Source organism: Pavona decussata, unplaced genomic scaffold (genome assembly GCF_977016875.1).
Source record: "Pavona decussata unplaced genomic scaffold, jaPavDecu1.1 SCAFFOLD_201, whole genome shotgun sequence".
Classification (NCBI taxonomy): Eukaryota; Metazoa; Cnidaria; class Anthozoa; order Scleractinia; family Agariciidae; genus Pavona; species Pavona decussata.
In genome coordinates this window covers 25,316-39,299 of record NW_028145609.1, presented here as the reverse complement: position 1 = coordinate 39,299, position 13,984 = coordinate 25,316, and the positions used below count along the sequence as shown (strand labels likewise).

At 39.4% G+C, this 13,984-nt stretch overlaps 1 protein-coding gene across 1 annotated transcript; it reads right to left on the bottom strand.

The window, feature by feature from the left end:
- Nucleotides 1–320: 320 nt before the first annotated feature.
- LOC146461148 (uncharacterized) lies at nt 321–7,074 on the bottom strand. Its single transcript, XM_085087197.1, has 6 exons — nt 6,943–7,074; nt 3,211–3,470; nt 2,803–2,920; nt 2,232–2,354; nt 1,624–1,870; nt 321–1,268 (listed from the first exon to the last, which is right to left on the bottom strand). The coding sequence occupies exons 1-6, from the start codon at nt 7,058–7,060 to the stop codon at nt 983–985; spliced, it is 1,152 nt and encodes a 383-aa protein (XP_084943323.1). The 5' UTR covers nt 7,061–7,074; the 3' UTR covers nt 321–982.
- Between the last annotated feature and the right edge of the window lie 6,910 nt (nt 7,075–13,984).

Sequence of the window (13,984 nt, the reverse complement as noted above, 5' to 3'; positions counted from 1 at the left end):
AGAAGATGGTATAAATCTTCGACCTTGTGGGAATATTGTATTTATTAATATAAGAGAGAGCATATGGAAAAAAATTAGAACTGTAGGCAAAAACCGAGGGATTTGCATGGAATCATCGGAGTATAACAGTGTTAAAAGAAAGTTATTTTCAAGGCCTGGGGTCGGGTAGCCCTAAGCTCCCCCACCCCCTCCTCCCTTCCCACCAACACTTTACAAAAGCGCCGAAATTGAACGAAAAGTCATCAAAAACAATAAAAGAACACTAATATGACTAAAAACATAAAAAATACGGGAAGAAGAGTGATTTCTATTCAATTTAAAAGGGTATTTTTTATTTAAAAAAAAAAAATGGTTGTCATGTTCAATAAACACCAACCGGTGTAGATAGTGTTAATTACATGTGTACAACATTTAAGTACGTAATCATTAAATAATTTGTTTGTTTGGTGTGCTTAAGGGTGAGTGTTTTGCTCCGGGTCTGACTGTTTTACGAAGTGCCTCCAAGATTTCAAGAAAATTTTGCCCGCTATGTTGTAAAACCGTAATCAGAGCGAGTCCAAGTAAAAAAAATGATAAATTTGTAGTTGTATTTCAAAGCAAGTGTCATAAAAATGTGTTAGTCTTAGTACGCACCGGTGAGCGCGAACTTGTGGCGTCACACCAAATACAAAAAAGTACTATCTGCACTTCCACAAGGTGCACAGAGCTATTTATGATGTTCCATCAATAAAGGAGTACTTTTCTCGTGCTCTGTCGTTTTGTTTCTCCGTATGCTGCGCTATTCGCATTAATTGCCCTGTGGTGCTGGGTCAGCAGACAGACCGAGAGTGACGCCATAGTCAAAACCAAAATTTCCCGCATCTGCAGGGATTGAAGGGATCAAAGGGATTGATGACCGCTGATTAAGGATTAATTAATTTAATAGCAATGACTGAGGCGCTAAGTGGCCCTAAAAAATCGTATTTGTAGGTATGTTCTAGGCCTACTGAGTAGTGGTTATACTGAAGGCCCTAAACTTGATTATATTTTGGTGATTATTGAAAACAAACACTCCTCCATGGCCTCGGGTGTCGAAATGAGCTACCTGTGTCGTTACCAGAGCATTATCAAGAAATATGTTGACTGTTTTATCTGAGCCGACCACCAGACGTACAGTGAACCAGTTGGCGCCAGGAGGAGGGCCGTTGGGACAGCGTCCGTATATACCATTCCCAAGGTTGCCGTTCAAAAGATAACCCGTCTGGTAGCAAGAAGTGGTAATGTGTGGCCTGATAAAAATGGACACAGAAGCCAAATTTAATTCCTCATTCATAATTAAAACGAATAATATTTAATTTAGCGCTAAAAAGAGACTTTCCAACTGGTCAATAGTCATTTCGACTGAAGACCAGTAGAACCGTAGTTCCTTTTTAGTGCAAATTGTTATTAATGAATTTTGTTAAAATAATTTACTTATGCTGTAAACGAACTAATTTAAATTTTAAAAGAGCTATTTTGAAAGTTATAGAAACAATAAAAGAATGTAGTGTGGCAAATTCCTCCATTTTCTTTAGGAAAAAATGCAAGCTCCTTTAAAATAAAAATTAGCCAGCCTTACCACCTTGTAAGCAGCAGACTACAAACCTGAAGAAAACGAAATCAAAATTATTTCCATCAATCACGTTATACATGACTCCAGGATGTCCAACATTCACACGACCACCTCCAATCACATTAAACAAGTCAACTGTCAGAGTGTATGGATTGCCTGCATTGATCTCTTCCATACGAATAACACGACAGAGAGCATGTGTTGTTGTGTGATCGGCATTTACTTCATAGCTGTTTGTAGCTGCTGAGTGGATAACACTGACACAGGTTAGAGGAACAGCTGCAAAAGAAGAAATCACTTAACATTTTGCAACATTTGCACATCACGGAAAAAATGAAAGCAGATTTTCTTAGTCTATATTTAGAATGAAAGTGAATTCTGTGACACAGATAAGAACCAAAACGTTCTGCCAAGTTGAATTAAGTATCCGCACTGTTCAACAGGAGTAATTTATTATGCGTGAAAACCATTGCAATCATGTGCCGAGAAAGCTTGGAGAAATAGATCTAGGTTAAACGGGGCTTGAATTGCTATTTTCAGGATACCGTTGTCTTTAAACACGTTACCGAATAACTGAACACTGCAAACTTTATGATCAGCCATAAACGTTCTTGCTGATAAATAATATAAAATAACTTACCCGTGCAATTTAGCCCATCTCCAGCGTAGCCGATTTTACAGTCACATTGAAATGATCCTGGTATGTTCACACATCTAGCACGCAGGGTGCAGGTATGTATCCCAAGAGCACACTCGTCAGCATCTGCAAGGGAATGAACTCAATTGTAATGAAATACAAAGCGACTTTGATTCGTCTTACAACTTCTGCCTCTGCTTGTACTTCTCTTTCATTTGGAACCTGCTAGAACAAAAACACTGCCGCAAGTAGAAGCAGAAATATCAGAAAAAACATATTCTACCACCAAATCCCCACCACTACAACTACAACCTCCTGCCGCCACCACCACCACCACCAATCCTTCTACTACTGCTACTACTACTACTACTACTACTACTACTACTACTACTACTACTACTACTACTACTACTACTACTACTACTACTACTACTACTACTACTACTACTACTACTACTACTACCACTACTATACTTATTATTAATCTCGCTGCTATTGCTGCTTGTACTAGTAGCGCTGCCATCGTAACTGCTACTACAACGACTTAAGTAATAGTACTGTTTTTTTGCCATACCTGCCTCACAGTAATCTCCTGTGTATTGCTGAGGACAAATGCATCGATATTCCTTCGTAGTGAACCCAGCCTGACACGTACCATTATTCTGACAATGGTTGGTGTGACACTTGGAATTCTGTTTAAAAGCAAATCCGCACAAATTAGCGCCCTTATTTCACCCATTTTAAAATCACAGTCTCTTGAAAATAGCAGCTTTGGTGTTATCAATAGGGAAAATGTTCTCAGGTTTGGTTATGGAGAGATTCGACTCCAAATGGGGCCATTGAAAAGCGTAGCAAGAAATTCCATGGAAAAAGGAATGTAACTCAGGGGGGTTCGAGGTAAACCTGAAATTTGAGTAATTTCTGTTGGTCATCCTAACTCTACCGTCGCTGCTTGTTCAATGAAAACCGCCGTCTTCCTTACCATGGCCTCTCGGTAGATGTAGTTTTCCTTTGATACAAACTCTTCGCTGGAGACTTGAAGATGGCTCCGATCGCTCAGCTCGCATGATTGTGTTGAGCTGATGCCTCCTTCTGGACCGTAATTGTAAGACATGCAGTTGGGCTCCTGGTAGCAACTTAATTCGCACTTGTTTTGATCTGTCACTTTGAACTTTCTGATTACGTGATTCTGGAGAGCTTTACTCTTTGTTTGGGGCTTGAACTGAAGTAATCTGCAGTCATCTGAAAATACAGTTCCAAAGATGCAAAAACTTAGAACATGATGTAAACAGAACACGTGCATTTTTACTGGTTTTTAGATTGCCTTCTGCATTACAAAACGCTTCCAATCCCGTGTTATAAGTTTTTCAATTTTTGTCAATTTTTAATTTAAATTTATCCAGCCCAATCTTTTGTCAGAAAAGGGCGGGAATGCAAAAAATTGACAGAAACGTGTCAACAATTAGTTATATAATCAATTAGGTGGTGAAATAATAATAATAATAATAATAATAATAATAATAATAATAAGGATTGTCACGGAAACGAAGCAAGGTTGCGAGAGTTCAGAGATCATCCATTTCAAGAAAGGTCTACCACAGGGTGATTCCCTTTGTCCAATTTTGTTTACCCTGTGCCTCAACCCTATTGCTTGGAAGTTGAGAGCTACAAGCGGCTACAAGCTATCAAAACCAATATCTTGTAAGGTTGCACACCTGTTATACATTGGCGGTCTGAAGATGTATGCGTCATCGGAGAAAAACTAAGAAAGAGTCATGAGAACTGTAAATGGAGGCTGTGTAAAGCAAACGGAGAATATGGAGATGGATGGGCTGAAGTCGATCAAGAGCTTTGGAGAAGAAAGTACTTACAAGTTCCTGGGTGTACTAGAGAACTATAAGCAGGAAGATAAGTTGGTTCTTGAGAACGCGTCGAAGGAGTACTTACGCCGTTTAGCGATTATTTGGTCCAGTCCACTCTCAGACCACTCTAAGGTAACTGAAACTAGCCAGTATGCGCTACCTTAGTTATCGTATTTTATGTGGACGCAAACGTGGCCACTGGCGCAGCTGCAACGAGTAGATAGAGAGACAAAAAAGATAATAGTAGAATTTGGAGGAAATCACCCCCAAGGTTCAACAGCTATACTATACATGAGTAGGAAGTGTGGGGAGAGAGGTTTAAGATCGGTAGAGACAACATATAAGGACATCAAGATCAAGGCGGCTATGAAGCTCTACCATAACCCGGACTCATCTATGGAGGCAGTGACACAGTTTGAAGAGAAGTCAGTGAGAGGAGGGCGGCACTTAGTTATCAAGGATGCGAGCAGGTATGCCGAGGAGTTGGGACTCCATCTCAGACTAGAGTACCCGGAACCAATGTGCGTCACTGACGACGGTAAAGAAGTAGATGGGAAGAAGGTAAAGGAGTGCATAGCTAAGGCGCGTCAGGAAGAAGTGCGAGCTAAAGTGAAGGAAGAAAAGTGGCAGGGGAAGATGATCAGTAACAAACGGGAGGACGTGCATTTAGAACAAGGATATTGCTTTGCTTGGTTTAGTTGTTGGAAGGCGACACCCACGCCTGTGGTGGTTGGTATACAAGAACTTTATCAACAGCTACTTCCAACAAAGGTTTTCTATCATAGGAAGGTGGGGACGAGTGGCAGCGGAGAGGGAAGGTGTCGAATGTGTGGAAAGGTAACAGAGAGTGTCCAACATATCATAACTGGATGGGGGGCATTAGCCCAGACTGTATTTGGCAAGGCATAACAACGCTCTTAAGATTTTGTTTTTTCAAGTGATCCGGGCACTGGACCTAGTTAAATCAGAGGTTCCAGGGTTTTTGAAGACCCAGCTTAAGCCTATGCATGTGAATGAGAGGGCGATAGCATATTGGGACATTCCCCTGTATGCAGATAACACGCACGTAAAGGCGAAAAGGATCGACGCCACCATCGTGGACAAGGAGAACAAGAAAGCATCGGTGATACAGATGAGCTGCCCTTGGGTTGAAAACAGGGAGGAGAAAGATGCCGAGAAGTACGGGCCATTACGCTGGGAGCTCGAGCAGAGATATCCTGAATAACGTGTGACACAGTTTAATATTTTTGTGGATGTACTCGGAGGTTACTCAAGAGATGACAGGAAGGCACTTAAAGAACTAGAAGGAGATAAAAGCGACACAATAGCTCTGCAGATACAAAAGTCGGTCATCACAAGCTCACTAATATTGCAAGGAGCTTTAAGCTTTTGAAATAATGGACATAACGCGTTTTATCATACTTTATTTTAAGTGTTTCTATCGTGAGAAACAGAAGTTTTAGTATCTAAATTGAGGATTTTATGGATAGTAAATAGTTTTATAATTTAATCACTAGGGTCTTTATGATTAGGAGTTGGGATTTTACAGTAATTGTAAGGACTTTGGTCGTTGCATTGATTGGCTACAGCTTGCCGCCCAATCATTGTTTAGGATATCTGGGCATCCAGAAGTTTTTACTGCCATTATAATAAAAATAAAATAAAATGAAATCAGGAACCATTGCCTGTAACCAACAAACATTATAGCATGCCAAGTCTTTATCGATTATTATTGATCGCACCCTTTCCCTTTCTGTCTGCATGCCAAACTAACTGCCTAGCTCGTAAACTACAGGACAATGTAAAAGTTGTATAGAACTATCCCTAGATTCTGATTTAGTGAAAAGGTAGTATTAGTGGTGAAATGGTAATATTAGTGGACTTGTCCACAGGAGGTCGCCACGCCTGATTAGGGTTGTCCTGGCATTTCAAAATTTCTGTTTTAATTGGTTTTCTGTTAACAACGAGAAGCTACATGACATCTCCATAACATAGCCATTGTCATTGCGATCAACTTGATCTCATTAAAGATATCATAAACATCTTAGACAACTTGATAAGGCCTATGGTGTGGTTAATCACTTTGTTAACAAGATTCAGTTGCGATCTTCGTCTTCTCGTTGCATTTTCGCGCCATTAAAAAGGTTATGACAACCTTTTAAGATAAGCTAGATAAAAGCTTCTCCTGCAAATTAAAACATACAATAAACTACTATTGCAAAGATATCTCTACAGCTTCCCCCGTCCTGAGCTGGCTTCTCCAGCTGCTTCAAGGTATGCAATGTTGCAGGTTGAAGCACCTGCCACAATATCTCCCTATCAAGGCTTTCAAAGGTCTTCTCATAGTCAATGAAATTGATATACAAGGGCGAATTAAATTCCATGGAATCGTTGCACTATAATACGCACTGTTGTGATCTGGTCAGAACATATTCTGCTGGAACCTCATCCGCTACGGCTTTCGTAGCATTTTTCAACTGTTTGGTGGCCTTCTTAATTCTTCGTTGGCGGTCTGCTATTGGAAGGTCTGGCGGATTTCAAAATGGTGTGCAATATACTAGTACAGCTATACTAAAACTAGAAAAAAAATACATTCGTTGTATCCTTTAAGGACTGAAATCTGCTCAGTCTCAGACAAAAATAAAATTTAATCTGTTAGATTTCGTAGTTTTCGTTAATTGGTTTTTCCTTTGGTTCAAACGATTTTTCAATGTTAGGTTTTTTTTCTTTTCTCGTTTCATTTGTTTTATAAGATGAAGGAAGAAAGCCGTAAGTTTTCAGTGGCAGATGAAACTACTGAAACGCTGCAAAAAGGTCACAAAAAGGTTTAATTGATAAAAACGAAAACTTACCCCCTTTTACAACGAAAATATTGTTCATCCACACAGCAAATATAATTAGAACTGCTGACTGAGCGAAAGCTCGAAGCCGCTCTTCAATTTTCGTTGAACGAAGCGATAACTTTTTCATGTTGGCATCATGGATCGCTGTATATCTTTCTGTTGACGTCTTCAAAAGTTTTTAATTTATGTTGTGAATTATGTCTGTATATACATTGTATAGGACAGGTACCCTGCCGCGTCCACAACTTACGCCATTTGTTACGGCTCTGTGAGCTCCCGTCGGCTGGTTGATGTTAGTCTTAATAGATTTTGTGTAATTTCTTTATTATCCACAGTTTTCATGTGGGTAATATCTTCACTTTCTTTTACCTTGAAATTACAAAGTAACTGGCACTTATATACTGAATAATCAAAGTCAGCATTGAAACGAATAAAAGAGTTTATTGAATTCAATAGGGTTGGTGAAACTTTGCATATATCTGCCAACTACAAAACATCTCTTAGGTGGCTATCTTAAACAATATTATTTCCGTCGAGGGACTATCGTGTGATAATTGCTTTCGGTGATAATTGCCTCTGAAAACCCCATTTTTTTTTTAAACGGCTATTCTTGCTCACAGAAAACAGAAATTGTTATCGATCTTTGCGGCTATGATGTCGAAGATGAAATTGTATATTTATACAACAAAGTCATTCCAACGTGCTGAAGGTCTTCCCTCGGTATCCTAGATAAAATTCTTCAAATACTGGCTTTAATTTATTTTGTTTTGTAATTGTGCAGATAATCAGAACACGTACATTTTACCATTTTAACTCAACTCAACTTAACAAAGAATACAGATTACCAATAAGCCTAAACAAATAATTACATAGGGAGTGAGTTGGGATCATCCAAATAGCAGAGGCTAGTCTAGTGGATGTCTCAATGGAATACAATATTACATACAGCGACACTTAAGAACCTCTTTATGATAAAAAGGTATTTGTTTATGCGCTAGGCTAAATAACTAATAGTAAGTAAGTATAAGAATCAAGCATAGAGTTCTTGAAGTTCGAGTGAGTTTGAGTTTTAATTTATTTTGTTTCAGTTTCTGCTTATGAATCTAAGATCAAGGAAAATACGAATTAAACGGTTAAAATATTTTCCATTGCGTAGAGATTTGTAGCTGATAATTGGAGCATGTTACACCTGTTATTTCTAGTATGGCTATCGTCCTCCTCCTCCTGCTCATCATCATCATCATCATCATCATCATCATCATCAACATCATCATCCTCTCCATCTTCCTCGTACTCTTGGTCTTCCACATCATATTCCAATTCAAATTCCCATTGCTCTCCCCATTCCTCTTCCCTCCAGTTCTCAATTTCTCCCTCTCCCTCCTCGTGCAAATCTCTCTCGTCATTATCCTGGCCACTGGGCAACACATCTGTAAATTTGGAAAAAAGGTCTGTCACTTATCAACAGTATGAAAATTTTGTGGATTAATTGCCTTGATCCTGAACTTTATTATTAAATGTAGTTTATTTAAAGTGACAAGTGGTTGCTAACTCACCATCTAAAAAGGACAGATCATCTTCTGAATCAGAAACGATTACAGTCTCTGCATAATAATAGCTGCTATGGCAGCTACTTTCACTCTCACTTTGAGGGTCTTCTTCTGTGGGGCCACTGATGAACCCCCACCCCCATGGTAATTGCCTGGTTTCTTCTGATTGAAATGACCAAAAAAAAAGGAGTATGAGAAATAAAATTCTCAAATTTCTTCATATTTTTTTAAACTGTTCAAACACCACCTTGCAAAGATATTTTTAGTTACCTAATGAATCCCTTTTTCTCTTGACACCTGTGAATTCAGAAATAATGTGATAAATAATTCAATCTTATCAATTACCTTGTCAAATTTTCAACCATTCTATCAAATTGTGCCATTTACTTAGAGTTCAGAGTAGTAGTTTACCTTGATTAAGACCATTATGTCCAGAGCTTCCTGAAACAGGAAATATTTCATTACTAAAATAGATGAAAAAGAAATGTCAGTGATGTGTTTGGACAAACTTAACTTGAAATGAAAGGAAAAGCTTGACTGTTTTTTTTTACTGACAATGTGTACCCCAGGTCTGGGAGCAAAAATCAGACCATTTACCATACTTTTGTCAGCGCAAGTATAACACGAGTATAGTATTTTGATTTACTAAATTTGGTCAAGTTTAGCCTTTGTTCACTGGAGTTACTTATCCTATCTGAGCCAGGTGAAGCGTACCCCCTTCGGCACATGTGTTGCGCTATTTTTCGCAGTATGTATATCAGTCTGCTGAAATATATACCAAGCTTTTTCATGCCACAAGGTGGGTCATGCTATACATGAAATATAAATTGGAACTTTTCAGCCCGACTCATTTCCAAGCGCTTGACCGTTGTGCTCTTGCAAAGACCGAACTTGCATAATGAACGTGTCAACAACATCCAGGAACTGTTTGAACGAACGGGCTGTTTCAAATGTACTGTAGTTTGAATTTAACAGGCTTTTGCTTTTACTGTTAGAGCGGATCAATGTTCAAAACCAAAAAGAAGCGAATTTTAATTTGAGCCGATCTGCGCGGCCGTGCTAACAATGAATAAATGAATGCATTCTTTGAAACGACTAATCGGTTCAATCGGTTCAATAATCGATCCATTAATAGAATCTTGGGGGGTACGCTTGAGCTGGCTCGAGTGTAATACGGGTGCATTTACTTCTCACTTACCAAGCGTCGTGCCCTGCTTTCTCCATGATTGATGAACAAACCACGCTTTTGACAATGACACCACACAAGAAGTTACTGGTATCGGTTTCAAATTACCGTGTTCCGGTGTTACATAATTTTAAAAACAACCCCAATCAACACATCATTCGATCTAGTGAGCCACAGGAAACTTTCGTTCATATCGAAGCGGCTTAAATACTGATCTTTTTTAAGGCAACTAATGAATATAAAAAAAGGGCCAGAAAAGAGAAAGAAATAAGTATCACACATTCGAGTTGGTCATCGCTTTCTTATATTTGGTGGCTCCTAAAAGAGCCGTTTGTTAAAGTGACTACCCAGCGGTAGGTCACTGTTGTCTACTTGGCGACTGATCTTGGTTTCGCCCAGGTTAGTTTCGTGCGCTCCTTGGGCTTGCTTGTTCCGCTCACGGTAGAATGAGAACTTTAATAGAGTTGAACCGAACACCACTTTCCGCACCACGTCTTTACAAGCGACGGGGGCTCCATTCCCGCCTTGACAGCGCGAACACCCCGAATGATCAAAAAACACTTTTTTACGCTCTAAGAGAGCAATCTCGACAGGCTTGCCGGGCTGCAACCGACAAGTCGTAGAGGTTTTAAAAGTGTTTAATGACCATCCAGAAGGCATTATGGCGTCAAGCTCGTGAATGGGCACAGAAAACTTCGTCGCTCGCAAAAGATTTGGCGCGGAAGGAAGACCACCGAACAACTCTTTAAATGTCTCGGCATCCATCGGCATGGTGACGGACGCACGTCTCACGATGCTGGTTGTTGGCGGTTTCTTCATGTTGAGCTTCTCTGCAACTAACACTGCCAAGGTCTGCAGCAAGCCTGGAGTTCCTTGGTGGCGTGTCCTAAACACTTGTTTTAGGCGCTCGTTTGTGTCGGTTTCGTCCACCCAGCTATCGTACTTCTTTCCATAGCCACGCCAGCGGACGAGGTATTGAACGCGACCGTGAGCGTCCGTACGCTTATCGAGCACTTTCGATACTTCATAGAACTTAGTCATGTTTCGTTGCTCTTCTCTCAATAAGAGATTGTCTAAAGTGATTATAACTTGCGTTTACGAGACTTTTATATGTAAGCATCATGAATAAAATTTAAATGAGCTTTTCAAATGCAGATCAATACTCTTAATTAGCGTCGCGTGGGTAGGATCAAAGACAAACCTGTGACAAAAGTTAGCGCGCGCGAGGAAGGGAGTCGTCACGCAAAAAAGGAAAAAAAAATACGACGGTTTGCGCAGGCAATTTCAAGCCTTTCACACTCATTTGCTTGAAAATTTTTGGCAAACCGGAGAATAAAATCACTGAAACGAAAAAAGGTGCGAAAATCGCACCTATTGTTTTTCCTTCAACAGCGATGTTTACTTGGTTCAATAGACCAAAAAACAAAAACGCGAGGCCTAACAATAGCTTAAGTAAACCAGCCTTTTCGCGCACCCTCGAAATAAAGCGGTGTGTTTTCATTGTTTCTTGCCTCCTTTTCTTTTCTTTTTTTTTATTGAGATGTTTTTAGCGGTGGAACAATTGGCGAAAATGCGAAATCATTTAAACGTGAAAAGGTGCTAAAGAAAAACTTGTCTTCTTGCCAATCGACAACAGTTCTGATTTCGTTTATCGTTTTCGTAGATCCAGGCGCAATTGGTTAAATAATTATAAAGCCATGCACGAATTTTAAACAGAAGTCATTTTCAAAGTAGCATAGCGTATAAAGAATATAAAACTGATATAAAACGTAGCAGCAGCCCCGTTCTTATCGCTTCCAGCTACTCATCGCCGCTTGCAAGCTAAAACATGATCTAAAAAAAATAATACTTACTTGACGACTAAATTAAAGTAAAGTACAGTTTGGCTGGGTTACGCCGAAACATGCGCGCGCGGTATGACAAAAACTTAGTCAAACCTGTTCACGTACCCCCGGTAAGTTTGTTTTCGTTTTCCCAAGTAGGCTACCGTTGGGAAAAAATTGTCATCAGCGACAAGTTGTCGAATGAATCCGATTTGACCCGATTATAACTTCGCGAAACAGGACAGAAAAATCCCTACGGACAGACAACAAAAGGCTTATTGTCTTAAAAAATTTAAACCATAACAATAGGCAAAGCTTGATATGTCTCAATATAGTCAGTGCAGTGACTGAACTATCATAACAAAAAGAGAAGACGACTTATTGAATAAACTTTGCACATATACATGGTTAGTTTTACTTGAGCAACTCCACATTTGATTAGTAGTAGTATTTAGCATTAGCATTAGTGTAAGTATTAGTATTAGTATTCTAGAAAGCCGACGTTTCGGCATCATCATGATGCCATTATCATGGCTAACTTATAAATTATGCAGGATCTAAAATATTTTGGTTTAAGCTTGAAAAATTAGTACAGGAACAAAAGAACTTAAAGCAAGTTCTTAAGGCAAGCACTTTAGCGCAATAAGAGTCAGTTTGCACGTTCAAAGTTGGTTGAAACTTGCGAATAAATGACATATCTTGAATGAGACAATCAAATTTGGCGTTGCATTTGGTAAGCACGCGAAACTGTTCCAAGGCACGCATGCATGGTGGCATTGTGTTTGTTGAAATACTGCTTTTATATTGATGACGGTTTTGGTTTGTGTCCATCAACACGTTCATCACAGGCTACATTGAATACGATAAACTACACATCTTTAGTTAACAATAGCGGGCTTGAATTCTCGCACTCTTATATCTTTAATTAATTGACGACTGATGCAAACAGGCTGCATTACGTTGTTAATCTTAGCACTGAGGTTGCTGAGACGCTGCTCGACGAAGTTCGCTGAGTCTTGGTCCTTGAAAGGCAGGATGACTCGAACCGCGTTCATTTTATCATGTGAACAGGAAATATTTTGCTGGTTCGATACATTAAAGGCTAAGAACTGTTTGACAGCTAAACTGAGTAAATGTTTGGGATATTTAAGCTTAAAGAACAAGTCCTTCAGCCGATCACATTCCTGTGAAAAATAAGACCAACCAGACGATAGCCTGTAAGCACAATCGAGCATGGTGGTAAGTAAACAGCGCCTGTAACGACTATCAACATGGCTCTGATAGTGAAGTAAGACCAGTGTTCGTTGGTTTAATATAAATCTAGTCTTAATTCTAGGTGCTAAGTTAAGTAACTCAACAACCACGAAAGGCAACGAGCCATCATTCTCAACTTCCATGGTAAATTTCACTGAGGGGTGGCAGTGGTTAAGGGTGTCTAGAAATTTATCAGCTGATGTATATCCGGCATAATGGTAAGGTTGTCATCCAAATATCTGCTATGGAAAGAAAGTAGTTTGCCATTGTGTTCGAATCTTTCTTCGTGGACACGTATTGGCCCAAGAGGGGAACCCATGACGACTTCATCCGTCTGTTCATACAGCTTACCATCAAAACTGGAAAGATTGGTTATTGGAGGCTGCCTCTAGCAGGTCGCCTGGCTGAACTCTGGAGATATTTAAATCATAGGTAACCGTTAACATGTAATCAATTGCTGATTACTGACACCTTTTAATTTGTTGATGAAATACATGCCCTGGAAATCAATAATGATAATATTTTGGTGTCCTTTGACGTCACCTCCCTGTTCACAAATGTACCTTTGGAGGACACTATCCAGATATTGGCTGACAAAGCCTTTTCTAATGACTCGTTAAATAAGAACCTATGATTTAAACATACAAATACATAACAAATAACAAACATGCATAATGATAATATAAAAACTCATCACTATGGTTGAAAACGACAAAGAAATCTCTGTTTTTCAATGACGTCTATCATTAGCTTCGGGTCTACTTTGAGAGAAAATTGATTCCAGAAACTGGGGAAGCTGGTACGAATAAGGGATTATGGAATCATTTGGATAAACGGATGGACATCGCTCCGATGAATAAGAGCATTTTCGACTTTTTTGTGGGGTGGGAGGGTGGGGGTGCGGCGGGGTAGGTAGCGAAGCAGTTGTTTCAAAGGTTTCACCTGAAGGAGTATATCCTATAAACTAACTTTCGAGAAATACACTCATTCGTGGAAAAAAATCCATCTACCTACCAAAACAATTTCATAATCGCTTACTCCTATCAGTCTGTCCGTAGGTTTCTGAAGTGAGGAAGTGAGGGGTTGTTTCCCCTACTAGAAGTGCCGTAAAAAGAACAGTTTTCAAATTGAAAAGTCAATAACTTGTTCTTTTTTGTTTTAGTTGATTTCCGGCGTAAACGATAATGAACCTCCAATTTTCAAAAGCATTCCTATCATCTCAAGAAGAGTACACAAGT

Excerpts from the sequence above, each read along its gene's own strand:
- LOC146461148 (XM_085087197.1), bottom strand. The coding sequence starts at position 7,060 with ATGAAAAAGTTATCGCTTCGTTCAACGAAAATTGAAGAGCGGCTTCGA. Across the intron at positions 3,471-6,942 it reads TATTTTCGTTGTAAAAGGGG|ATGACTGCAGATTACTTCAG; the intron begins GTAAGTTTTCGT and ends CTGTATTTTCAG. Across the intron at positions 1,871-2,231 it reads AGATGGGCTAAATTGCACGG|CTGTTCCTCTAACCTGTGTC; the intron begins GTAAGTTATTTT and ends CTTCTTTTGCAG.